General features: G+C 53.1%; 1 protein-coding gene across 4 annotated transcripts; it reads left to right on the top strand.

Moving 5' to 3' along the window:
* Positions 1-910: 910 nt before the first annotated feature.
* On the top strand, positions 911-26,618 carry NOTCH4 (notch receptor 4). 4 transcript variants are annotated; one of them, XM_049889559.1, is made up of 30 exons: positions 911-1,103; positions 1,896-1,977; positions 2,176-2,783; positions 4,838-5,185; positions 5,286-5,408; positions 5,521-5,757; positions 5,883-6,038; positions 6,291-6,485; positions 8,122-8,235; positions 9,406-9,519; positions 9,607-9,729; positions 11,107-11,266; positions 11,811-11,956; positions 12,252-12,404; positions 12,618-12,735; positions 12,961-13,048; positions 13,397-13,550; positions 14,401-14,585; positions 16,923-17,175; positions 17,442-17,554; positions 19,406-19,929; positions 20,524-20,907; positions 21,009-21,184; positions 21,712-21,931; positions 22,119-22,188; positions 22,283-22,421; positions 22,948-23,243; positions 23,693-23,840; positions 24,354-24,451; positions 24,630-26,618. In XM_049889559.1, the coding sequence occupies exons 1-30, from the start codon at positions 1,034-1,036 to the stop codon at positions 25,338-25,340; spliced, it is 6,306 nt and encodes a 2,101-aa protein (XP_049745516.1). In that variant the 5' UTR covers positions 911-1,033; the 3' UTR covers positions 25,341-26,618. The 4 variants fall into 4 exon arrangements, with proteins under 4 accessions (XP_049745516.1, XP_049745505.1, XP_049745526.1 ...); XM_049889548.1 differs by having other exon boundaries at positions 22,119-22,197; XM_049889569.1 differs by lacking the exon at positions 24,630-26,618 and having other exon boundaries at positions 22,119-22,197; positions 24,176-24,443.

Here is a 26,618-nt window from a genome sequence, read left to right as displayed (position 1 = left end):
GATTTTATTTATTCCAGTTTTGTATGCCAACAGACTGGCATTCCCTGGATCCCGGGGAACTCTGCAATGGAGGGAGGGAGAGATGGGGGAAAGGAAAAAACCAGCTGCCCTCGAGTCTACTCAGACTTATGGCAAGCCCCTGTGTGCCAGAGTAACACTGTGTTCCATAGGGTTTCAATGGCTGATTTTTTTTTCCTAGAAGTCACCAGGCCTTTCTTTCAGGGCACCTGTGGGTAGACTCAATTAACAGTTAAGCATGTTCGCACCACCCAGGGACTTCGGGAGAAGGGAACACACCCAAAATTAAGCATTTTCTACAGAGAATCCAGACTGCAAAATTAAGAGTAGGCTGTTCATTTATCATGGATAATGACAGTCTTACACGTCCTCCTCCCAAGGAAGACTAAGGTTTTCCCCAAAATGAGTGCACCGCCCTGCCCAGTCCCCAACGGGAAAAAACCAAGCCCCTGGTGAGGGCTGAGGTGAGGCCCAGAAGTCCCCTGAGTTCTCTCTGCCAAGGCTCAGTGGTTTCAAATTATGGAAAGTTACGGGTTCTCTAAGAAGCATTTGTTCTGACCTCACAAAACAAGCGCCCTCTCTTGGGAAGAGGAAAAGGGAGGCCTCACCCCTTACACCTCTGTTTCCAGGCCCAGTCCCTTTGGGGCATGGGGCAGCCACCTTGCAATCCCATCTCTAGAAAGCAGAGGCCACATTGGAAATAGAGACACATGTCGGTCCTCCCCTCTTAGCACCTGTGCTCCAGCCACACTGTCCTACTTCCCCCACCTCCCCAGGGGCTGTCAGGGAGGCCCCTCCCTCATCCCCCCTGTTCCTCCACACACCCCCCTCCACATCACTAGGGTGTCCAGGACATTGTGTGACTCAGGAAACAGCTCAGACGTGAGGCTTGCAGCAGGCCGGGGAGGAGGCAGAAGGGGCAGTGGGAGCAGGGGAGGTGGCTCCTGCCTCAGGGAGGCTCTGAGGGTCCCTGTCTGAAGAGGAAGGGGACGGAGCTTGGAGCAGGAGCCCTGGAATGCAGCCCCCTTCACTGCTGCTGCTGCTGCTGCTGTTGCCACCGTGCTTCTCAATTAACAAGACCAGAGGTGAGGCATGTGGGTGGGACAGGTGGGGGACCCATCTCTCTTAGGAGGATGTCTGGTGATGCCAGGGGAGAGGATTGAACCCCAGGCTCTGAGGGAATACTAGACGGAGAAGGTTCTCGCCCCCCAACGTGGACAGCCTGTGGGACAGACAACGCCGCCGCTGGAGCCACACACACCAAGGCTTTGGGCCCAATGCCAGGGGTGGTGACCGCCAGGGGGATGGGTGAGAGGGTGTCCACCCCCAGAGAAAATCCAGTCTGCCCTGGAGCTGAGAGGCAGAGGGCTCTTGCAACCATGCTAGGAGTGGAAGAGGGAACAGACTCACCACCTGCTAGGGAAAGAAATGAGTGGAGACAGGAGATGGAGACTGGGGAAGGTCAAGGGCCCTCCAACTGCCTTTCCTGGTCCAGCTATCCCCACCCCGCAATGGCTCAATCTGGGCCCTTCCTGGAGGAAATCCCTTCCATGTCTCAGCCATTCACCTCCCAGGAGCACCCTTGGCCCCCCCTCTCCTGATCCGTGTTGTCTTGTTTCCGAGGGATGGAGTCTAAGGCTAGAATTGGAAGCTAGAGAATAAACAGGAAGGGGGGGAGTGGAGAGTAGAAACTGAGAGGCCTGGGACCTAGGGGGCTGGGGCATGGGGACCATGCAGGGACTGGGAGCAGGGTGTGAGAGGAGACAATGGTTTAGAGAGCACATGGGTGGTCAGGGCTGCTGTGACAGGTCCCTGGAACAGAAAAGAAGGCAATGCAGAGCTCTCCCTTCCAGCTCACCCTCCCTCTCCATCCCTAGGGCTGCGGTGCGAGAGTTTCCTAGAAGCCTGTGCCAATGGAGGCACTTGCCTGACCCTGTCTCCGGGGCAAGAGGCCTGCCAGTGAGTGTGCCTTGGGAGAGTAGGGCACTGGAGGAAGAGAGGAAGGAAGAGCAGGGGAGGAAGAGGCGAGGAAGGGGAAGAAAGGGGAAAGGGAGGAGGTGAAGGAGAGGAAGGGAAAAAAATGAAGGTAAAAGGAGGGAGGTGGGAGAGCCAGAGAAGGGGGCCAGTGATGTGAGTCTTCCTCTCCTCCTTGCCCAGGTGTGCCCCTGGCTTCTTTGGTGAGACGTGCCAGTTCCCTGACCCCTGCCAGGATGCCCAGCTATGCCAGAATGGGGGCAGCTGCCAAGTCCAGCTCCCTGCCCCTCCAGCCTCCCCTAGCCCACCCTCTCCCTTGGCACCCAGCTTCTTCTGCACCTGCCCTCCTGGCTTCCTTGGCGAGACATGCCAGTTCCCTGACCCCTGCCAGGATACCCAGCTATGCCAGAATGGGGGCAGCTGCCAAGTCCAGCTCCCTGCCCCTCCAGTCTCCCCTAGCCCACCCTCTCCCTTGGCCCCCAGCTTCTTCTGCACCTGCCCTCCTGGCTTCCTTGGCGAGATGTGCCAGTTCCCTGACCCCTGCCAGGATACCCAGCTATGCCAGAATGGGGGCAGCTGCCAAGTCCAGCTCCCTGCCACCCCAGCCTCCCCTAGCCTGCCCTCTCCCTTGGCCCCCAGCTTCTTCTGCACCTGCCCTCCTGGCTTCACTGGCGAGAGGTGCCAGGCCCGACTTGGGGACCCCTGTTTTCCCTCCTTCTGTCAAAAAAGGGGCCGCTGCCACATTCAGGCCTCAGGCCACCCAAGGTGCCACTGCATGTCTGGATGGACAGGTGAGTGCTGATGGAGGTAGTGAGAAGGGGCAGGATGTGCGATGGGAAAGATGGAACTGGAGCCTGGGGGACTCTGAGCCCTTTGAGGACAGAGGCCATGAGAATCAACATGCCAGCTCTTGGTGACCCACTTACCCAAAAGTGACATTCTCCAGTATGGATGTCCAAACCAGTTACTGTCGAGTCAATTCTGACTCAGAGAGACCCTATAAGGCAGAGTAGAACTGCCCCATAGGGTTTCCAAGGAGTGGCTGGCGGATTCAAACTGCCAACCTTTTGGTTAGCAGCTGAGCTCTTAACCACTGTGCCACCAGGGCTCCAGTATGGATGTACTGGTTGTTAAAATGTTGAAACATTTCCAAATCCATTGGTAAGCAGCTACTGCCATGAGTCCCTCAGTGAAAGATGCTAATCCCTCTTCTGGCCCCCTCAGCCTTCCCTCGATCCAGTAGCTGAAGGTTTAATGCCTGATCCATCAAGGGATCTCCAGGACCCTGCATTCTGAGCATCTGAATGGCCCCGATTCTTAATGGTGTTGTCCACAATATCACCTGAAAAGCCTGCCACGGGTGGAAAGCATAGTGGAGGTGGGGTGAACCTGACCCAGAGAGAGGAATGTGGGCCCATTCCAGGAGGAGGGGTGTAATCCTAGAGCAAGGGAGCTGGGCATGGGATGGGCATGATGGGCAGCCCTGAGGAAGTGGTCAGGGATGTAGGGACAAAGCTACAAGGCCCTGGAGAGGAAGGACCCATGGGATCCAGCCAGGATGGAAGGGGTTAGGCCAGGAAGCAAAGGCCACATGGGTGAGAAAGTACTGGTAAACTGAAGCAGCCCCCAAACAAGAGTGCTTCCGTGAGGGTGGATTAGAGGCAAGGCTTCTGGAACGTGGCTGGGTATGGCAATCACCTGGGCAGCTTTAAAAATACTAACGTGGCCAACCCAGAAAGTCAGATTTCAGCAGTCTGGGGAGGGCCCAGGGCATAGAGATTTTCAAAGCTGTGCAGGTGATTCTGAGCTAAAAGATCAAGCAAGGAAACCAGAGCTGAGACTTGGTGGGAGCAACCAGGAATTGACAGCATGTGTGATAACAACATGAATGATCATGGCACAACTTGTCAAGTTCAGTGCTTCAGAGAGGAGCCCTGGGCGGCCCTTGGGGCCAAATGCCAGCTCTGCCACTGACTAGCTATGTGACCCTTGCACAAGATATTTAAGTTCTCTGGGTCCTCAGTTGTCAGCTGGCAAGCTGGGATATTGATGTTCACACTTCACAAAGTTGTTGTTGAGAGGATGAGAGGGGATGATGTTCATAAAGGGCTCACTTAGTTCAGTAGCCGGCAATTGTAGGTGTGCAATACATGGAGTGGAGTCACCACTAGTAGACATGATCTGTGAAGTTAGTATTGTTATCATTGCCTGTGTCATTAAACCCACCTAAAGATTTTTTTAAAGATTAGGTAGAGTCCCTGAGTGATGTAAAGAGTTTATACACTCTGATGCTAACTGAAAGGTTGGAAGTTCAAGTCCACCCAGAGGCACCTCAGAAGAAAGGCTCAGCAATCATCTTCCAAAAAACAGCCATTGAAAACGTTATGGAGCACAGCTCTGCTCTGACACACATGGGCTCACCATGAGTTGGAATCAGCTCTAGCAACTGGTAAAGATTAGGAAATCAGAGAGGCAAAGTGACTTGCCCAAGAGCGCACAGCAAGGATCCCAAGCTACGTCTCCTGCCTACAGATGCCAGCTGTTTTTCACCTCCCCCTCAAAAGTCACCACTGCAGGGACCCCACAACCCAGATTTTCCCAGGCAGGACCAACTTAGAATACTCATACCATCAGACACATGTCCTATTTTCAGCTTGAAAAATATGGTCACTCCAGCAATAACCCTCCCAAGGCACGGCAAAATGGAGGCAAGGGGAAATGGAACAGGGCAGAGAGGGTATGGGGGTAAAGGTAAGAAGATAAATCAGGAGTGAGGGATGAGTTTTCTCAGATTGGCTGGAATGTGTGCAGTGTCAGAAACACCTCCCTCTGCCTTCTGCTGCAGGCGAGTGGTGCCAGCTGCGGGACTTCTGTTCAGCCAAACCCTGTGCCAATAGAGGGGTGTGTCTGGCCACTCACCCCCAGATCCAGTGTGACTGCCCTCCTGGCTTCACGGGCTATGCCTGTGAACATGATATCAACGAGTGCTTCCTGGACGCCGGACCTTGCCCCAAGGGCACCTCGTGCCATAACACCCTGGGCTCCTTCCAGTGTCTCTGCTCCGCTGCGCATGAGGGTCCACCCTGTGGGCTCCAAGCAGGACCTTGTCCCCCCAGCGGCTGTCTCAATGGGGGAACCTGTCAGCTGGTCCCAGGGGGAGACTCCACCTTCCACCTCTGCCTCTGTCCCCCAGGTGCGTCCTCACAGGGGCCTGCCTGCAGTCCCTCTCTCTGGGCAGGAAGGGTCATCTCCCTTGGCACCCCTGCCCCTAGCTGATCCCAGGCCTCTGTCAGGTTTCACAGGCCCAGAGTGTGAGGTGAATCCAGATGACTGTATTGGGCACGAGTGTCAGAATGGGGGTACTTGCCAGGATGGGTTAAGTAACTACACCTGCCTCTGCCCAGAGACCTGGACAGGTGAGTGGTTTAAGCCAAGTCCATGCATCTGTGGCCCAGAAGGCTGGTGCCTGGCCTCCCCCCTTCACCAGCTTGAAGCCCCAGTCCTTGTCCTTCCCCCACCCCTCTGCAGGCTGGGATTGCTCTGAGGACGTGGACGAATGTGAGGCCCAGGGTCCCCCTCACTGCAAAAATGGGGGCACCTGCCAGAACTCACCTGGTAGCTTCCACTGCGTGTGTGTGAGTGGCTGGGGAGGCACAGGCTGCGAGGAAAACCTGGACGACTGTGTCACTGCCACCTGTGCCCCAGGATCTACCTGCATTGACCGTGTGGGCTCCTTCTCCTGCCTCTGTCCACCTGGCCGCACAGGTGTGGGGGCAGCAGAGGGTACCGGGGAGGTGGGAGATGGAGATGGAGGGTGAGAAAAGCACCCCGTGGCCTTCCCGTGGCCTCTGAGAACCTCACCCCCTTCTCCCCACTCCCTTCCACCCCAGGCCTCCTGTGCCACCTGGAGGACATGTGTCTGAGTCAGCCGTGCCACAGAGAAGCCCAGTGCAGCACCAACCCCCTGAAGGGCTCCACCCTCTGCCTGTGTCAGCCAGGCTACTCTGGGCCCACCTGCCACCAGGACCTGGATGAGTGTGAAATGGGTGAGGCACCCCACAGCAGATCTGCTCTGAAGCTCCAGACAGGCCTCTGCACTCAAGACAGAAATGAGCCAACGAGCATCTCTTTTTCCTGAATTTTTCCAGATGCGGCACTCTTTGCCAATGCTCAGCCCTCCAGACCCATGGATTTGCCCCCTTCATCTTCCTCCAACTTAAAGACACCAGCCCCAACTTGGCTCATCTACTACAAATAAGTGTCCATGCCTTTCCTGACTCCCTGCTCTTTCCTCCTAGCCCAGCAAGGCCCCAGTCCCTGTGAACATGGCGGCTCCTGCCACAACACCCCTGGCTCTTTCGACTGCGTCTGTACCCCTGGTTACACGGGTTCCCGCTGTGAAGCTGATCACAACGAGTGTCTGTCCCAACCCTGCCACCCAGGCAGCACCTGCCTGGACCTGCTTGCCACCTTCCACTGCCTCTGCCCACCAGGTATCAGCTGGATGGAGCCTTGAGTGGGAGGGACAGGGAACTGATCCTGACCCCACTGGGCATTCCCCCTCCAGGGCAAAGATAACCTCAGGCCAGCTGGGGTCAGTTATCAAAGGCTGCTTCTCCTCCTTTCACCCCCCAGATGAAAACTCTGGGACACCATGACCCCTAGGAGAAGGGCTGCCACACATGGTAGTGGGGTTGTGCACCACTCTACTCTAGGGGATGCCGTTCACTTCATGACCTGGTCCAGAGTATACCGAGGCCCACGGAGAGAAGGCAGAACAGCAGTTCATAAACTTTCCATGCTGTAGCCTCCGCTTGTGCCAACCCAGACCACACCCCATCACAGAACCGCAGACCCTTAAAACCACCAAAAGGCCTGTAGGTTTGAATTTAGTGCAACAGGAAAGGAGAGCTGTGAGGCTGCACTCAACTCCAAGCTAGTTTTGAGGGGAAGAAGCCTCCCAAGGGAGAGAGAGACAGACCCAATGTCAGGGAGGTGGATGAAATCAGCAAAATAATAGCTTACCTTGGGCCAGGTACTGTCTGAGCATCTTACATGCATTATCTCATCTAATCTTTACAATAAGGAGCCCTGGTGGCGCTCAGCTGCTAACCAGAAGGTCAGCGCTTTGAACCCACCCAGTGACTCCGTGGGAGAAAGACCTGGCAATCTGCTTCTCTAAAGATTGCAGCCAAGAAAAACAGAGAGTTCTACTCTGTCACATTGGGTCACAATGAGTCAGAATTGACTCAACAACAATCTTTACAATAACCCTATTAGGTCAGCATTGGTACTAGGCCCATTTTATAAATGAGGAAACTAAGGCACAGAAAGGCTAAGTCACTTGTTCAGGGTCACCCAGCTAGTAAGTGGCAGGGCCAGAATTCAGTAGTTTTAATCACTACATAAACCCACCTTTCTAAGCTGAGTAGCAGCCAAGGATAGGTGGTTCAGATCATACACAAGTAATCAGAGAAAATTGCTCAGTCATCCACAGGACAAGGTCATGGATAGCAAGGAGCTTCAGAGGCAGGCTCCCCTGGTGAGAAGAGGGAGGCAACCAAGGCTCAGAGGTTGATCCAACCTGTTAGGGTAAGGCAGTGGAGACCAGGACCAGCCCAAACCAAGGGGACAAATATGGGAGTGACACAGCTTCCCAAAAGCCCTTCAAATCCCCCTTTTGGGGATTGCTGGTCTCCCTGGCACAGAGGCCTGCCTAGGTAGAACAAGAGGAATGAATCACCCTCCAAGTTACTACCCACTGGTCTCATGTAAGGATCTGTAGGCTGATCAGCCACCTGGGTGGGCCCTACGGTCGTACATGCATGATGGCCCCCAAAGGCACTGCTCGCAGGCCTCCCACAGCCCCCAAGCAGGTGTCCTGCTCCCTGACTTTGCACACCTGAGGGAGGCAGAAGCACAGACCTCAGAGGAAAAGGGTTTCGGGGATCAACTCTTCCTATCCACAGGCCAACAGCACCCAAGGAGGGGCTGCCCAATGGCGGCAGGGCAGGGCTGGCTCTAGAACCTGGGTCTCCGGGGCAGAAGAGGTCAGCCAAGGCAGGGATGGCCTGGCCAAGCCTCATCCCCTGCACACTCCCATGCCCCCACACACCCCCATGTCCTCAGGCTTGGAAGGGCAGCTCTGTGAGGTGGAGACGGATGAGTGTGCCTCGGCTCCTTGCCTGAACCATGCTGACTGCCATGACCTGCGCAACGGCTTCCTGTGTGTCTGCCAGCCTGGTGGGTGCAATTCCATTCTAGCCCCCTCAGCCCCCAGGCCTCTGAACTGCCAGACTTCAGGCCAACAATCACACAAAGGCTTTTTTTTTTTTTTTTTTAACATTTTATTGTGTTTTAGTCGAAAGTTTACACAGCAAATTTGGTTCCCCTTTAATTTTTACACAAATTTTTCCATGACATTGGTTACAATTTTCTCAACGTGTCAGCATTCTCATTATTTCCACTCCGTTTGTTGTTTCCGTTGATCTACCTTCCCTTTCCCTCCTTGCCTTCTCATCTTTGCTTTTGGGTAAATGTCGACCATTTGGCCTCATATATAGTTGATAGTTTAAGGGAGCACATTACCCACAGGTGATAGTTTGTTTTATAAGCCAATCTGTTATTTGGCTGAAAGGTGACCTCCAGGAGTAGCTTCAGTGCCAAGTTCAAAGGGTATCTTAGTCTCTATTGGTCCAGTAGGTCTGGCCTTTCTTACGAATTTAAATTTTGCTCTACATTGTTCTCACCCAAGGCCTCCTGAATCTCTCTTTAGCCTGGCCAAAGAGTTCCCCCATTTCACCAGCCCCTTCTTTGCTCCCCAAACTCTCCTCTATTACATCCCCCAAATCTTCGCTTGCTTACTCACCCACCTCATCCCTGTTCCTGCCAGGTCACCCAAATATCCCTCCTTTCCAGTTCTCCTCAGAGTCCTCTATGTACCTTTCCTGCATGTGGGGAGTTCCAGGCTGGTCTTCGCACTGCTTGCCTGGGATACAGGGAAGCTGCCCCAGGTCTTTCTCCTCCAGCACCACCAAACAGCCCTGTTTCCTGCTAGGATAACAACTGACATTTATTATTTACTCCAGGCTAGGCAGTTGGCTATGTACTTCCCAGGAGTTTTCTCATTTAATCCTTTCAATTGTACCATGAGGGAGGTGCTATTATTATTCCCCTTTTACAGAGGAGGAAACTCAGTTCAAGAGAGGTTGAGTAAATTGCCCAAAGCCACAGTTAGCAGGTGGCCAAGCTTCACTTTTTCTGCATCACTTTCCCATCACCCACGCCCGAACCTGCCCAGGAGTCTTCTCTGGAAGCCCTCTAGGTTCACTTTTCCTGGCAAGAGGCAGGGCTTTGCTCCATCTCCCTGAATGACTTCTGCCTTCTTCCGCCACCTACTCCCTGCCCCGCCAGGATTCACTGGCACACGATGTGAGGAAGACATCGATGAGTGTGGAAGCTCTCCCTGCGCCAATGGTGGACAGTGCCAGGACCAGCCTGGAGCCTTCCGTTGCAAGTGTCTCCCAGGTAAATTGGGGCTCAGACACTGGAGGGGGACGTGGGGGAAGGGAGCAGATGTCTGTGCAGGTCCCTGAGCCTCCTGTTGTGCCATAGGCTTTGAAGGCCCCCGCTGTGAGACAGAGGTGGATGAGTGTCTGAGTGGCCCATGCCCTACTGGCGCCAGCTGCCTTGATCTCCCGGGAGCCTTCTCTTGCCTCTGCCCCTCTGGCCTCACAGGTAAGCAGGGGAAGCGCTGGAAATGACCGGCAGGATGCCTGAGTCCACTTGGGGCGGGAGAGGGAGTCACTGGTGGATGTTTGAGGGTTGGGCTGTGAAACTGAAATGAGAATAGTACCCCTTAGAGAAATTCAGTGTGAAACGTGTACAACCATGGGTACGAGGGCAGATGTTACCGTAGGACTCACATAGGGTCCAACATGAATGGTATGATTGGGGCTCAGGAGCAGAAGGTGGGGTTCAAATGGAAGCCATTCATTTGTTTACTTAGCAAGCATTTATTAAGTACCTACTATGTCAGACACCTGGGGGTGTAGCTCAGTGGTAGAGTGCATATGTTGCGTATACGGGGTCACAAGTTCCATCCCCATCACCTCCAGGGATGCTTCCGTTTTGGAGTCCTGGTGGCACAGTGGTTAAGAGCACGGCTCCTAACCAAAAGGTCAACAGTTCGAATCCACCAGCCATTCTTTGGAAACCCTATGGGGCAGTTCTACTCTGTCCTACTGGGTCACTATAAGTCAGAATGAAGTTGGTAACAATGGGTTTGGCTTTTTGGTTTATATTAGACAGAAGGAGCCCTGGTGGTGCGACGTAAAGCATTCAGCTGCTAACCAGAAGGTCAGCAGTTCAAACCCACCAGTGGCTCTGTGGGAGAAAAGACCTGACGATCTGCTCTCGTAAACATCGTAGCCTAGGAAACCCTTTGGGGCAATTCTACTCTGTCCTATAGGGTTCCTATAAGTCGGAATTGATTGGACAGTACCTAACGACAACATGTCAAACGGAATAAACTCAATGGCAACAGGTTTGCTATGTCAGACACTATACTGTGTTACAGACGCAAATTTGAGTAAAAGACTTGCTATCCTCAAGTGGCTCTGGGTCTAGTGGGGAGACACCAACAAGTAAACCAATAACTAGAGCCCAGAGAGGTACTCTGAAAGAGGAATGCATAGGATCCTATGGGAGCGCAAAAGGCCAATCAACCCAGACTAAAGATGGGAAGGCTTCTTGGGAGAGGTGATGGCCTAGCTGAATCTTGAAGGATGAGCAGGAGTTTGTTGAGACAGAATATAAGACAATGTTCTAGCTGGAGATAATTGCACATGAAAAGGGAAGAAAAGCACACCCCATTCAAGGAACTGTGAGTGACCCAGAGCAAAGATGGGAAATGCAGCAATTGTAGGAAGGTCATGCCATGCAGGACCCTAAGGGTCTCGCTGGTGAGTTCAGACAGTCTCCTGAAAGCAACAGGGAGCCATGGAGGGACAGGTCCATGGGGAAGTGAGCAAGTCGTGCACAGAAGTGGCTTTTGGCCCTATCAAGGACATGGAAGGACTCTGTTTTCTCTCTGATCCATCGCTCTTCACCCAGGCCAGTTTTGTGAGGCCCCCCTATGTGCCCCCAACCTGTGCCAGCACAAGCAAGAATGCCAGGATCAGGAGGACAAAGCTCACTGCCTCTGCCCCGATGGAAGTCCTGGCTGTGCCCCCACTGAGGACAACTGCACTTGCCACCATGGGCACTGCCAGAGGTAACATCTTCCAGGCCCTCCTCATCTGTCCCCTCCTCTCAGTCCTCCTCACCTTGGACAGGAGAGGACAGCCAGTGAGGGATGGGTCTGTGGGAAATGATCAATGATGAACAGGGCTCCACTGATGAATGTTCTCCAAAGAAGGGAGAACTCATAAATCATGGGAAAAACAGAGGACTTGGGGGTCTGAGCAGAAAGAAGAGTATTAAGTCCCAGGGCCAACCCATCATTCATTAGACAAAATTCTTTTTGAGCATCTACTATGTGTGGGTGCTGTTCCAGGCATTAGGGGAACAGTAGAGAATAAAGATACAAAATGCCTTCTCTCATGGAACTTTCATTTTAAAGAAACAAATAACACAGAGGAGATATATATATACAGCTGGAGAGTATGAGAGGAGGGACGATGCTGAGAACAAAGTCACTAAAGAAAGAGACCAGAATCTCAGAATCAAAAAAAAAGAGGTCAATGAGGTCTGGCCAATGGAGAGGGAAGAGGATCACTAAGAGGAGAGAAAAACCCTCCCTTTCTCTTTATGACTAGGTCCTTATGTGTGTGTGACATGGGCTGGACAGGGCCAGAGTGTGAGGCAGAGCTGGGGGGCTGCATCTCCATGCCCTGCGCCCATGGGGGGACCTGTTCCCCCCAGCCCTCTGGCTACAACTGCACCTGCCCTGGAGGCTACACAGGTAAGGCCCTCTCTAAACCATATACACCCTGGGCTGGTCACTCCCTAAGTCAATGTCAAGGCCAGTGGACACATGTGTCCAAGGGCTCCAGATCTCAGTCACCACAAAGGAGAACTGGGCATGGGCTGCAAGGGAACACAGGTGATGTGCAGGAGGTGGGAAGGAAGAAAAGAGGTTGGATAGGGGAGAACAACGGGAATGGAGACAAGGAAGTGGGGGAAAGGAAAGAGGAGGTGGGTAAAGGGGGAGGCAACAAGGAAGCTCCCCTGTCTCAGGCCCCACCGGTCTCCCTCAGGGCCCACCTGCAGTGAGGAGGTAACAGCATGTCACTCAGGACCCTGTCTCAATGGTGGCTCCTGCAATCCCAGCCCTGGGGGCTACTCCTGCACCTGCCCACCAAGCCACACAGGGCTCCGCTGCCAGACCAACACTGACCACTGTGCCTCTGGTGAGTGCCCACCATGTCCTGGGGTTAGGCCACAGGGGGATGGAGGTGCTGCCCAGGGTGGACTTGTGGCATGTTAAAATTAACTGGATGGCAGTGAACTGTTGTTCTAATGTGCCGGGGGTGGGGGAGTGTATGTCCGGTGTGGAGTGTGACTGAGGTCACAGGCCAGGCTACAGGTAAGGAACCCAACCCCTCACAGCCTCCTCTTTCCAGCCCCGTGCCTCAATGGAGGTACCTGTGTGAACAGGCCTGGCACTGCCTCCTGCCTCTGTGCCATGGGCTTCCAGGGCCCACGGTGTGAAGAAAGGATACGCCCCAGCTGTACAGACAGGTGAGACCCCTGGTGGAAGGGAGGGAGACCGTCCACTGCCCCACCCTTCCTCTCCATCTGCTTCGGCTCTAGGCAGTCTCCCATCCCACATCCCTGAAGCTTTCACTTGATGTCCCCTCCTGGTTTCCCATCTTCCCTGTAGTTGCCACCCCACCACATCACACATTCGCTCCCCCTTGTTTCCCAGACCTTCCTCCTACCGTACCCTGTCTCTGTCTTATCCAGCCCCTGTAGGAACAGGGCAACCTGCCAAGATGGCCCTCAGGGTCCCCGCTGCCTCTGTCCCGCTGGCTACACAGGAGATAGCTGCCAGGTAAGGGGCACTGATTGAGCCAGCTGTGCCAAGGTAACTGGAAAGCTCTAGTGGAAAGGGTAACAGCTGGGAAGAAGTATGCACATGAAGGGAGATATGGAAGCCTAGGAGGTGGGATCTAGCTTGAGATTTATATTGAGAGAAAAAGGAAGGACTGAAGGGATTTCTGAACCCAGGGGCTGTTCTAGAATGTGGGTATTAAAGGAAACCAAGAAGGGTCACCTAGTCTCAGACCACTCAGAAGATAGTTTTAGAGGGAAGGAATTTTGAGGAGCTGGAGTTTAGCAGAGGGCCATCTCTGGGCCTGGGAACCGGATGCTGTGTCCTTTCTCACGCTCCCACTGTTAGGCCCTGGTGGACTTATGTGCCCAGAAGCCCTGTCCACACAACGCCCGCTGCCTCCAGACTGGACCCGCCTTCCAGTGCCTGTGCCTCCAAGGATGGACTGGGCCTCTCTGTGACCTTCAACTATCCTCCTGCCAGAGGGCCGCTCTGAGCCAAGGTACCAACCCAAGGACAGGATGAGGAACAGATAGAAAAGGCTTCTTCCTCTACACCATCCCTAAAGGCATCCACACTCAACCTTTAGCCAAAACAACTGAGACTCAACACAGACCACCCATTGTTATTGATTCTACAGCTCAACACCCAGCTCAGACTAACAAAACTCAACTCCTGTCACCAAATTCTACGCAACTCCAACACCACCAACCAGCCACGTCATCAAGACTCCAGTTTAACACAACCACCAGGGATATAACTCAATGGGGAGCAACTCAACTCTGTCATTATTATTGTTATCAGAGTGGACCACATTTAACCCAACTACACTCAGTGCATTCCACCTCACCCCATTCATTTTGGTGTCACACCAATCTTCTTGTGGAAGAATAGCCCCTTGCTCAAACAAGGTTTGATACGAGAAGAGCTCAGGAAAGAGATCGTGGTGTAGTTAGGGGATGGCTGATGGGAATCACCGCAAGAGAACATCAAAGAGGGTACAGAACTCAGGGGACAGACTTAAGCCACTAGATAAGCCACATGTTCCTACCTAGAGTTTCCCTCCAGTTCTTTCTTGCTTGAGACTTGCTTTAAGCCAAGAAAACAGTCATTTATAACACTCTGATAGCCTAAGAGGTCAACATTCTTGCTAAAAAAGCCAGAGGAAGAATTTGAAGCTTTAACCTCTTCAGTGTCAGGAGTTAACCAACTCCTCAGGCTCAGAGTAGCCTCCACCAACCTCAGGAATATTAGTGGCCCCCAAGGTAAAGGCCTCTGCTTAGTGTTTGGTGCCCCTAAGCACCATTCCACAGCACTTAGCTTCATCTATCCCTGTCTATCTCTCTCCCCAGGCACAGATGTCTCCTCCCTGTGCCACAATGGAGGCCTCTGCATCGATAGCGGCCCCTCCTATTTCTGCCACTGTCCCCCTGGATTCCAAGGCAGCTTATGCCAGGACAGGGTGAGCCCATGTGAGTCCAGGCCCTGCCAGCACGGGGCCACCTGCGTGGCCCAGCCCAACGGGTATCTCTGCCAGGTGAGAGGGTCTAGAGGGGAGCAAGGACACAAGGGTGGGCTGGAGGTGGGAGACAGTAGTCATGGGGGATCCCCAGGTGTCCATTTCTCCTCATTTGCCTTTACCCCACACAACCAACCAACCACCAAGTCATGCCACTTCACCTAAATATTTCTCAAATTTGCCCCTTCCCCTTCACCCTTCATCCTACTACCATAGTTCAGGCCTTCACTGCATTCCACCTAAACACCTACAGCAGCCTCCGAACTATCACCCCTGCCTCCACACTTGTGCTCCTGTAGAGTCAGTCCTTCTTTGGCTATCAGGGTGCTCTATTGAAAATATTACACCAACCTGTCACTCCCCTGCTTAAACCCTTCAGTGACTGCCCTCCTCGTCCAGAATAAAGGCCAAGGCCCTGCATGACCCAGCCCTGTCTGCCTCTCAGGCTCACCCCTCCCCATCCTCATCCTCCTACTCTGTTCCAAAAGCAAACCAAGCCTATTCTGGTGTCACACCAACCCTCTTGTGGAAGAATAGCCCCTTTACTCAAACAAGGTTTGATATGAGAATAGCTCAGGAAAGAGACTATGGTAGTTAGGGAATGGTTGATGGGAATCACAGTGAGAGAACATCAAAGAGAATACAAAGCTCAGGGGACAGACTTAAGCCCCTGGTTAAGCTACATGTCCCTACCTAGAGTTTGCCTCCAGCTCTTTCTTGCTTGAGACTTGTTTTAAGCCAAGAAAACTCATTCTGATTCATAGTGAACCCATGTTTTCAAAGGAAAACAGCTCCATAGGTTTTTCTTGGCTGTAATCTTTACGGAAACAGATCACCAGGCCTTCCTTCCACAGTGTCACTGGATGGGTTCAAATCAATGACCCTTTAGATTAGTAGGTGAGTGCAAACCGTTTGCACCACCTGGCAACACCCAACTTCCCTACACACCCCACACTGGTTCCTGCTTCTCAGCCTCTACCCCTGCTGTTGCCTCTGCCTGGAATGCCCTTCCCCACTCCTCTTCCACTGGATGATGCTATGTACCTTCTAAGACCCAACCCAGGAGGCACGTTCCTCAGGAGGATGTCCTAATTTCTCTCCAGGCTGGGTCAGGACTTCTCCTTGGTGCCCCAAGCCACTGAGCCAGGAGAGGCAGTACTGGGACCCAGGTCTAGACACCCTGCTTACTGTGATCTGAATCATGGCTTTGGATGGAAGGCATGATGCAGGTCCCTAACTTTAAGTTTTTAATATTACTTTTTAACTTTTTGTTTTGAACATTTTCAAAAACACGCAGAAGTAGTGATCAGTAACGAACCCCATACACCTGCTAACCCACTTTCACGAAACTCCCTCTTCCAAAGGTTTCCAAGACACCACCCTCTCCAGTTTCTCCCAGCTCTGTGGCAATTCCTCAGATACCCTTGTGAATTCCCTTTTCTCCCATGTAACCCAGTGTCCTGTCTTTCTGAAGTCCTTTCTGGTTCTCCTGTTCTTGGGTGCGCTCCTTCTTCTGGCAAAAACTCGGCACGTGGTACAGAGTTCTTCAATGACCCTTATCTCACTAGCAGCATGGTATAAAGCAACCAGAAAATGGTTAAGAGCATCAGTTATGGAGTTGCGTAGGAGCCCTGGTGGCGCAGTGGTTAAGCACTAAGGTTGGCAGTTTCACCCACCAGTCGCTCCACAGGAAAAGATGTGACAGTCTGCTTCCATAAAGATTACAGCCTTGGAAGCCCTATGGGGGTCACAGCTCTGCACTGAATCTCAGCTCTCCCACCTACTAGCTGTGTGATTTGTGCAGGTCATTTAATCTTTTGGTGCTTCAGTTTCCTAATCTGTAAAGTGAGAGTCAAATGAGATAATCCACATAAAAAGTTGTCTAGGAGAGTTATATGGGATTATGCATATAAATCATGCAATAAATGTTAGCTGTCTCCTCTGGTTGACTGAGAGCTTAATGAACGCAGGAATAAATTCTAATTTTCCGTGCATTCCTAGTGTCCAAAACAGTGCTTGGCACATACTAGGCATTCAATTAATTCTTACGAATTAATAAAGCCTAAAACAGCTTTGTGGGTGTGTGGGCGAAGAGGGTGGTTTTGCCAAAACAGAGCTATCTTTAGTGGTAATGTATTACAAAGATTGTTTGGGACTGGGGAGGTGTTATGTTGTATGTTATTGAACAATTGTGTATGACAAGAAGTTGAGAATGGATTAAGCTACACATGGTCCTGATGGATGGTGAGCTGTACTGGAAGGTGGGGAGCTGGGCAGACTGTATTGAGCTGGGGCCCCTAAAGCGTTGGGTCGTGCTCATCCAATGGATCCCTACCTGGCCCTCTTTGTCTGCAGTGCGCCCCAGGCTACAGTGGACAGAACTGCTCAGAGGAACCCGATGCATGTCAATCCCAGCCCTGTTACAACCATGGGACCTGCACCCCCAAACCTGGAGGCTTCCACTGCTCTTGCCCTCCTGGCTTTGTGGGCTTGCGCTGTGAGGGGGACGTGGACGAGTGTCTGGACCGGCCCTGCCACCCCAGGGGCACTGCAGCCTGCCACCCTCTGGCCAATGCCTTCTACTGCCAGTGTCTGCCTGGACATACAGGTGTGGCCTGGGGCTGGGGGAGGGGTGTGCAGACATCTCTGTTGCACAGCTGAGCAGGTCATGGAAACCTAGACAATCCCCACCCTCAGGAAAGCCTAGTAATTTTGTCCAATCCCCTACCACCTTCCCCCGCCCCCGAGACACCACGCCAGGATCCCCTTGCCTACACATCCAGTGCTGGGCCAACTCCCAGGAATGAGCTAGGAGAGACAGTGACTGAAGCAGTGTGCAAGGTCCAATCTCACCCCCACCTCTCCATCCGCCAGGCCAGTGGTGTGAAGTAGAGATAGACCCCTGCCAGAGCCAGCCCTGTTCCCATGGAGGGTCCTGTGAGGCCACAGCAGGACCACCCCCAGGTTTCACTTGCCACTGCCCCACGGTGAGTGACCACAAAGTCCCCTTCTCTGTTGCCCAAACACTTATGTAATACATGGACCGGAATCCTAGGGGAAGCCCAGGGGAGCTTTGGAGCGGGAATTATTGGAGAAAGCCACCCTAAGCTGACAATGGTGAGTGGTTCTCAGCAGTCAGGGGAAAAGCAGAATCATGTAGTAGCATGAATGGAATCTTCCAAAATCACAGGCATTGCCTAAGGGAAGGCAAAGAGCTCCCCAAGTTCAAGCTGAGTGACCCTGGATAAAGTCTTTTAACTCAGTTTTTGTATATGTGTGTGTTTTATGTGTGTGTGTGTTTATGTGTAGTTAATGGACCTCAGATGATTGGAATTGGGTTAATCTTAAGCCTTGGATCATGATACACTGACATCGTTGGTTTATGCATGGCCATCTTTTTTGTTTTAATGATATAAAATCATGAATCTAAACTAACAATTACAATATTAACAATAACTTATATCTACTTAATGTGAGCCTCCTCCAGGGAAATAGTGTGTATGTGTGTGTATTCAAAATCCATTGCCGACGAGTCGATTCCGACTCATAGCAACCCTATAAGACAGAGTAGAACTGCCCCATAGTGTTTCCAAGGAGTACCTGGTGGATTCAAACTGCGGACCTTTTGGTCAGCAGCCTAAGCTCTTAACCACTGCACCACCACAACTGCACGTATGTATTCAGGAATTTTTTTTTTTTTTTTAATCCTGAATGTGTTGTTGTTAAGTGCCGTCTAGGCAATTTCAACTCATATTGACTCCTTGTGACTGCCCTATAGGGTTTTCTTGACTGTAATCTTTTCAGAAGCAGATCACCACATCTTTCTCCTGTGGAGTTGCTGGGTGGGTTCAAACCGCTGACATTCTGATTAGCTGCCCAGCACTTAACCATTGCACTACTAGGGCTCCTTCCTGTATACACACATATTGTATGTTTATATATGTTTACAGGAGCCCTGGTGGTACAGTGATTAAAGCGCTGGCCTGCTAACTAAAAGGTCAGTCATTCAAACCCATCAGCGGCTCCAGGGGAGAAAGATGCAACAGTCTGCTTCCATAATGATTATATAGCCTTGGAAACTATATGGGGCAGTTCTACACTGGCCTATAGGGTCATTGTGAGTCAGAATTGACTTGGTGGCAATGGGTGAGTTTGGGTTATAGTTGCATATATATATATACAGGTAATCCCCGATTTATGAAAGGGTTCCATTCCAACAACTCCATCGTAAATCAGTTCTGGTGTAAGTCAAATACCTCATTTTTTTAGTTTTGATTATTATTACCTTTTATTATCAGTATTTTTATAAATCTGATCTTTATTTGTCTTTGGGGATTGAAAACATTACATATAAACACCTCCGAGTGAACCTCTGACAATGGTAACATCAGCAAATTAAGCACTGCAACACTGTACATAATACATATTACTTACGATAAGATATACCAGAAAAAACAGAAAAATGGTTGTAAATGCAATTCACAGTAACTTGAATATGTCCTAAATCGGGAACTACCTGTATATACCCTAAAAAATGTAGTTCATTTTTAACCTCATTAACAGTTTCAAGCTCTCTGCAGTCCTCTAGGACTCACGTTATGATGATACAGCCCATCCAGATTGTCGCACACAGCTGTGGTTCACCCATTTTCACTACTACGTAATATGTCACTGGGTGAAATTACCACGAGACATGGTTTCAGCAGCTGTAAAATGAACTTGATGCTCTCTGAGGCCCCTTCCAGACAGGGCCCCTCTGATCTAAGGTAACCCAGAAGTTTGCTTGAGAAGTGGGGGGCTAATAAAAGGTCCTTCCCCAACATTTCTCCCCTCCGCAGGGTTTTGAAGGCCCCACCTGCAGCCACAGAGCCCCCTTCTGTGGCCTCCATCACTGCCACCATGGAGGCCTGTGTCTACCCTCCCCTAAGCCCGGCTTCCCACCCCGCTGTGCCTGCCTCAGTGGCTACGGAGGTCCTGACTGCCTGACCCCTCCATCTCCTCAAGGCTGTGGCCCCCCATCCCCATGCCTACACAATGGCAGCTGCTCAGAGACACCCGGGTTGGGGGGCCCAGGCTTTCGATGCTCCTGCCCTCCTGGCTCTCCAGGGCCCCGGTGTCAGAGGCCAGGAGCCAAAGGGTGTGAGGGCAGAGGTGGGGATGGAGCCTGTGATGCTGGCTGCAGTGGCCCAGGGGGAAACTGGGACGGGGGGGACTGCTCCCTGGGAATCCCGGACCCCTGGAAGGGCTGCCCCTCCCACTCCCGGTGCTGGCTGCTCTTCCGAGATGGGCAGTGCCACCCGCAGTGTGACTCTGAAGAGTGTCTGTTTGATGGCTACGACTGTGAGACCCCTCCAGCCTGCAGGTGAGCCTGAAACCCTGACCGGAGCGGGGGCGGAAGGAAGGGCATAGGCACCTCTGAGTTAGTGTGGCCAAAGCCTGCTGCCAGGGAGTTTTCCACTCTAATAACCATTGTCAATCAGGGGTAGAAGGCTCTGGAGACCAACCCCGGGGACGTGGGGTAGGGATGAGTCAATATTTAATGTGGGGACCAAAAAAGAGGGCACAGCCTCTGGGTCCCTCTCTGAGAGTTGTGGGAACACAGCCCTCAAGCATCCCTTCCTAAGCCCAGTGGCTATGGAATATCTCCCCTAGCAACCAGAGCCCCTGCAGAAAAAGGGCCCGGACCCTCCTTCAGGGTAGAGTCCCACGGGGAGCCAGGGGAACATTGGAGGGTAGGGTGGGAGGGAGCCAGAAGAGCATGAGAGGTAGGGTAAAGGATGATTTTAGGAAACAAGCATGTCAGTAGACATTTAGGTGTCTGCACTGCCATGCAGGGCCTGACTAAGCCCACTGCTGCACCCCGAGCTCCGGAGGCAGTGGATATCAGGAACTCTCTCTGGGCAGAGAGGGAGTCAGGCTTCTTTGGAATCCTGAATGCCCCCTCCTTGCCCCACAGCCCAGCCTATGACCAGTACTGCCACGATCATTTCCACAATGGGCACTGTGAGAAAGGCTGCAACACTGCCGAGTGTGGCTGGGACGGGGGCGACTGCAGGCCTGAAGCTGGGGACTCGCAGTGGGGGCCCTCCCTGGCCCTGCTGGTGGTGCTGAACCCCCAGGCCCTGGACCAGCAGCTGCTTGCCCTGGCCCGGGTGCTATCCCTGATCCTGAGGGTGGGGCTCTGGGTGAGGAAGGACAGTGATGGCATGGACATGGTATACCCCTATCCTGGGCCCCAAGCTGAAGAGGAGCTGGGAGGAACCCGGGACCCCTCTCAGCAGGAGGCAGTAGCCCCTCCAACACTTCCCCTGGGCAAGCAGACAGATTCTCTCAGCACTGGGTAAGAAGGCTGGGCAGAGGGGAGGGCCAGACACTAGTCTAATGGGCAGACGGAGGAAACTAGGGACCAACACAGGGGTCTCTGAGGTGTCTCCCCGACAGGTTCGTGGTGGTGATGGGTGTGGATTTGTCCCGCTGTGGCCCTGAGCACCCTGCATCCCGATGTCCCTGGGACCCTGGGCTCCTGCTCCGCTTCCTTGCCGCCATGGCTGCGGTGGGGGCTCTGGAGCCCCTACTGCCTGGACCCCTCCTGGCTGCCCATCCTCGTGCAGGCACCGGTAGGTGGCCCCTGCCATTGCCCCTGCCCTTTGCTTCCAGGTCAGTTCTCATGCCAACAACAGGGAATGGAAATCTAAGGTTTCTTGTGTGGCCTCACCCTCATTGATCCCTCTTTCTCTAACTAGATCTCCCTATGGCCCATTTGCTCTGCCGTCTCTCTCCTTACTTCCCTAAGCACCTCATCCCAACCTCACTTGTAGCCGTCCTGCAAACCCTGGGCTCGAATTTATCTTCTCTGCTAAACAGAGTATCCAATCATCTGTGTATCAAAGTTCATAGTACATGAAAGAATAACAACCAACACTTATATTGTGCTTACTATGTCCCGTCCCTGACTCTAAGTGCTTTTACGTTATTAACTCATTTAATCCTCCCAAGAACCCCATGAGGCAGTACCATTATTATTCCCATTTTACAGATGAAGAAATTAAGGCAAAGAAAGGTTACTGCACTTGCCCACAGGTCCCACAGTAATAACTGCCTCATGAAAAATGGCCTCTCTTTGTGACTGTGTCTCTCCCACCAGTGGCCCCAGCCAACCAGCTCCCCTGGCCTGTGCTGTGCTCTCCTGTGGCTGGGGTGCTTCTCCTGGCCCTCGGGGCTCTTCTTGTCCTCCAGCTCATCCGGCGTCGACGCCGAGAACATGGGGCCCTCTGGCTGCCCCCTGGTTTCACACAACAGCCCCGAACTCAGAGAGCCCCCTGCCGACGCCGGCCCCCCCTGGGCGAGGACAGTATTGGCCTCAAGTGAGAGTGAGGAGGAATTGGGGCTTGGGGAGGGGAGTCTTTCCTATGAAGATATTTTTTATCAGAAATGATAAGAGATGCTATTGCAAAAGTTGAAGACGGGAAGTGGAGAGGAAGGCTTTTGGAAATCTTGGAGGCCCTAATGGTCATAACCCCATGTAACCTCTACTCACCCACATCTCTCTAGGACTCTGAAGCCAGAGGCAGAAGCTGAGGATGGAGTTGTGATGTGCTCAGGCTCCGAGGAGGGCGAGGAGGTGGGCCAGGTGAAAGCGCTGGGACGGGAATGGGTGACGGAGAGGATGGAGGATCAATCAACCACCTTCACTGATCCTTGCTCTGATTCCCAAGGCTGAAGAAATGACCCCACCTTCCAAGTGCCAGCTCTGGACTCTGAGTGGAGACTGTGGAGAGATCCCCCAGACAGCCATGCTGACTCCCCCGCAGGAGTCTGAGATGGAGACCCCTGATGTGGACATTTGTGGACCTGGTATGTGAGCCTGCACAAAACAAGAAAATGAACATCTCCTTTGACCCTTTTTAGAATCAGAAAGTCCTTTAATGCCAGAACTAGAGAAATTAATGTTAAGAGTTATTGCCTTAGAACTGTGGTTCTAAAAGTGTGGTCCCCAGACCAGCAGAATCAGCATCACCTGGGAATTTGTTACAAATGCCAATTCTCGGGCTCAATCCCAGAGGTACTAATTCAGAAATTCAAGACGATGAGCCCAGCTTGTTTTAACAAACCCTCCAGTTGAGTCTGATCCACACTCAAGTTTGAGAACTACTGCCCTAAAATGTTAGAGAATTAAGGCCTGCTGGCTCCTTTTACAGATGAGAAAACTAAAGGCCAGAGAAAAACAGAAGTCATTTTACTAAAACTACACAAAATCAAGAGCCAAAGCTGGACTTCCTGAAGCCTCCAGCTGTGATTCTCCCATTCTGAGCCTCCATTTTCTCCCTTACTCCCAATTTTGATGACCTGCCCCCCCATTCCCCATGTTTCTCACCCTCAGACGGAGTGACACCCTTGATGTCAGCAGTTTGTTGTGGGGGAGTGGAGTCCAAGACCTTCCAAGGGGCATGGTTGGGAGGCCCTGAGCCATGGGAACCTCTGCTGGGTGGAGGGGCCTGTCCCCAGGCTCATGCCGTGGGCACTGGGGAGACGCCCCTGCACCTAGCTGCCCGATTCTGCCGGCCAACCGCTGCCCGTCGCCTACTTGAAGCTGGAGCCAATCCCAACCAACCAGACCGGGCAGGTCGCACCCCCCTTCACGCTGCTGTGGCTGCTGATGCTCGGGAGGTCTGCCAGGTCAGCAAACACTAGAGTCCCTGAAGGGAATGGGGGAGAGATTTCAAGTAAAGCTAGGAAAAGGTATCCCCTAGGGTTTGGCAAAGAGGTTGATGTGAGCTTGGGGACCTCAGAGAGAGAAAAACAAAGACAGATGGCTGAATATGGATTACCCAGTTGCGTCAAGCCAATTCCCACTCACGGCGACCCCATGAGTGTCAGAGTAGAACTGTGCTCCATAAGGCTTTCAATGGCTGATTTTTTTTTGGAAGTAAATAGCCAGGTCTTTCTTCCGAGGTGCCTCTGGGTGGACTCAAACTGTCAACCTTTAGGTTAGCAGCCGAGTACTTAACCTTATGTGCCACCCAGGGAACTCCTGGACATGGATTGGGAGCGGGATAAAAATGTGTGGGACCTAAGCTAGCCGTCCAGGCTACTGCAGGGGTCATTGGCCCTCTCTGGCCTCCCAGCTCCTGCTCCGGAGCAGACAGACTGCAGTGGATGCACGCACAGAAGACGGGACTACATCCCTGATGCTGGCCGCCAGGCTAGCGGTGGAAGACCTCGTTGAAGAACTGATTGCAGCCCGAGCAGACGTGGGGGCCAGAGACAAATGGGGTATGGATCTAGAGAGGATGATGCTGTGCTATAGAGAAGTTGACGTGAGGTGAGGTAAAAAAAGGAGCAGCAGAGGGACAGACTGGAGTCTAGGGCATTCCTTCCCATCCTGCTAAGTCTGCAGCGCGGTGGCAATGTGGAACTCGAGGGTCTCCCCCACTCCCCCACCATCTTCAACACCATCACATTACCACACACATGTATTACTCTAGCCCACAGGGATCTCGGATGAGGAAAGAGTCTGTGGGAAGGGAGAGGGCCGAAGTGTGGGAGGGGGTGGTCTCCCTGTCCCACCGACCCCAGAACAATGCCCCATTGTCCCGCCCGCGCGCCAGTGACGTCACCAGGGGCAACGCTTCCTGCCGGTCGGCGGTCGCCAGGGCAACGCTTCCCGCCTTTGAGGGACCCGGCTGGCCCGAGCAGCCCTACCCCCAAGGCCAGAATCCGTGGGAAACCGGAACCTAGGCGTCGGTCCCCAGCCCCGGGGTAACAACTTCCCACGTCGTCCCCCAGGAAAAACCGCGCTGCACTGGGCCGCCGCCGTGAACAACGCCCGGGCCGCCCGCTCACTTCTGCAGGCCGGAGCCGATAAAGACGCCCAGGACAGCAGGGTTAGACAGGGGCAGCGGGTTCTCTATAAAAAAGTGGGCGTGGGAGGTGGAAAGCGCGGGAACCGTACAAAACGTAAAGGGGCGGGGCCGGCGGCGAAATAGGTGGAGTCACGAAGGACCGGCCCTGTGAGCGCGGCCCTTCCTGACCTCTTCCTCCTGGCTGTTTCCTCCCACGCAGGAGCAGACGCCGCTGTTCCTGGCGGCACGAGAAGGGGCAGTGGAGGTAGCCCAGCTTCTGCTGGGGGTGGGGGCGGCCCGAGGGCTGCGGGACCAGGCCGGACTAGCGCCCGGGGATATCGCCCGCCAACGGAACCACTGGGATCTGCTGACGCTCCTGGAAGGGGCGTGGCCACCGGAGGCGCGTCACAAAGCCACGCCGGGCCGCGGAGGGGGCGCCTTCTCCTGCGCGCGGATCGCGTCTGGCAGCGTGCCCCCGCGTGGAGGCGGGGCTCTGCCGCGCACTCGGACGCAGTCTGCGGGAGCAGGCCCTCGACGGGGCGGGGCTTGTCTGAAAGCCAGGACTTTGTCCGTTGATTTGGCCGATCCCTGTGGCGGGGCCTATTCACACTGCCGGAGCCTAGCGGGAGGAGGAGCGGGAGGAGGAGCAGGAGGAGTCCCGGCCCCCCGCGGTCGTAGATTTTCCGCAGGCGCGCGCGGGCCTCGGCCCAGCCCTGCGATAATACGGGGAAGATCCGGGGTCGCGGCCCGGCGCGGGGGTGGGCCCTCGGCGGCTGACTGGCCCTGTGATTGGGTCGCTCTGAGAGCCCGCGGTCCCGCCCCCAGCACTACGATCCCGCCTCCTTGCCTTACTCCGTCCCCGGAACGGGTATCTCCTCAAGCTGCTTGGGGTCCCCAAGCCCTTAATTCCGGGGGCGAGGGCCAAAAATAGAAGGTTATATGGGTGGAGGGGAAACGTCTTAAAATGAGTACCCCTTAAATGACAGGCAATCTGGAAGTCCCTACAATTTTGACGTTCTGGAGCCCCAGAAGTGAGGTCATAAGTTTAGTTTCCCTCCCAAAATGAGTGTGTGCTCACAAGAATGGGTACCGTCTTCCACGTGGAGAAGCCGCAGCTCTGGAAAGAGGATTTAGGGTGCTGGGATGAGGCAGTCCTAGCCCTTCTCCCAGAAAAATAAGGGTGAGGGGCCACAGGAGGGCAGAAGGGAATGGGAGAAGTCCTCTAAACTGGAACCAAGAACTGCAGGCTGACGAATGTAAGAAGTTCTTTCCTATATATGGTTCCCAGAGGAAGCTTCTATCATGCCTTCTGTCACTGCCTACAAATGGCTGACGCCTACTGTGTGCCAGGCACTGTAGGTGCCAAAGGGGGGCCCAAGGGCAACTCCAGCTGATGACCTCTTGCATTTTCCCCATCTCCCCCCCAGAAAAGAAACTCCAGCACGGGGAAGCCATCACTGTCTCTATTTGAGACCCCTCAAGTCTGTCACCCCACAATAAAGCTGATTTGAAGTGTGACTTTTTTTTTTGGAGGGGTTGGGAGCAAAAGGAGAAAAAACATGAGAATGACTGGAATTTTTGTGCCCTATGTTCAACATTTGGATGAGGGCTTTGAGTATGGTTAAAGAGCAAGAATAGGTTTGGGATCCCAATCTAATTTACTCATATAGGGTCGCTGAAAGGGTCTAGTAGCCCAGGGAGAACCCACATACACACTAGGACCCGCCCACTCTTTGTCCTTCACCCAAAGGCATTTAGTGATGACCACATAGGAGATGCCTAAGGCCGCAAGTTAAATAAAGGGAGATGGAGAGGGCATCTTAAGGGAAACTTTATCCACCTTTCAGCAACGTGGTTACACCTCTAATAGTGATGGGCCTAAGACACAGAGGTGTAAAGTGTTTGAAAGTTAAAAATAGCTATCATTTACCAAGCATTCATTTTGTGCCAAGTGCTTTATCATATTTAATCCTCACATCAACTCTATGAGCTATGGGCTATTAAAACCCCCATTTTCTTCTTTTAGGAACAGGCACAGAGAGGTGTATTTGCCCAAGATTGCACAGCATTAAGTGGTAGAACCAGATCTTCATGCTCTAAGTCAGTCAGTGTAAGCCCCCAATGTGGCAGGTTGCCATTTAAAAAAAAAAAAATTGCCATCTAGTCAATTCCGACTCATAGCGACCCTATAGTACAGAGTAGAACCACT

The sequence above is a fragment of the Elephas maximus genome, chromosome 1 (genome assembly GCF_024166365.1).
Source record: "Elephas maximus indicus isolate mEleMax1 chromosome 1, mEleMax1 primary haplotype, whole genome shotgun sequence".
Taxonomy (NCBI): domain Eukaryota; kingdom Metazoa; phylum Chordata; class Mammalia; order Proboscidea; family Elephantidae; genus Elephas; species Elephas maximus.
Note: the sequence above shows the minus strand (reverse complement) of the source record. Positions and strands in the feature narration are given on the sequence as shown.

Excerpts from the sequence above, each read along its gene's own strand:
- NOTCH4 (XM_049889548.1), top strand. The coding sequence starts at position 1,034 with ATGCAGCCCCCTTCACTGCTGCTGCTGCTGCTGCTGTTGCCACCGTGC. Across the intron at positions 22,198-22,282 it reads AGGGCGAGGAGGTGGGCCAG|GCTGAAGAAATGACCCCACC; the intron begins GTGAAAGCGCTG and ends CTGATTCCCAAG. Across the intron at positions 22,422-22,947 it reads TGTGGACATTTGTGGACCTG|ACGGAGTGACACCCTTGATG; the intron begins GTATGTGAGCCT and ends TCTCACCCTCAG.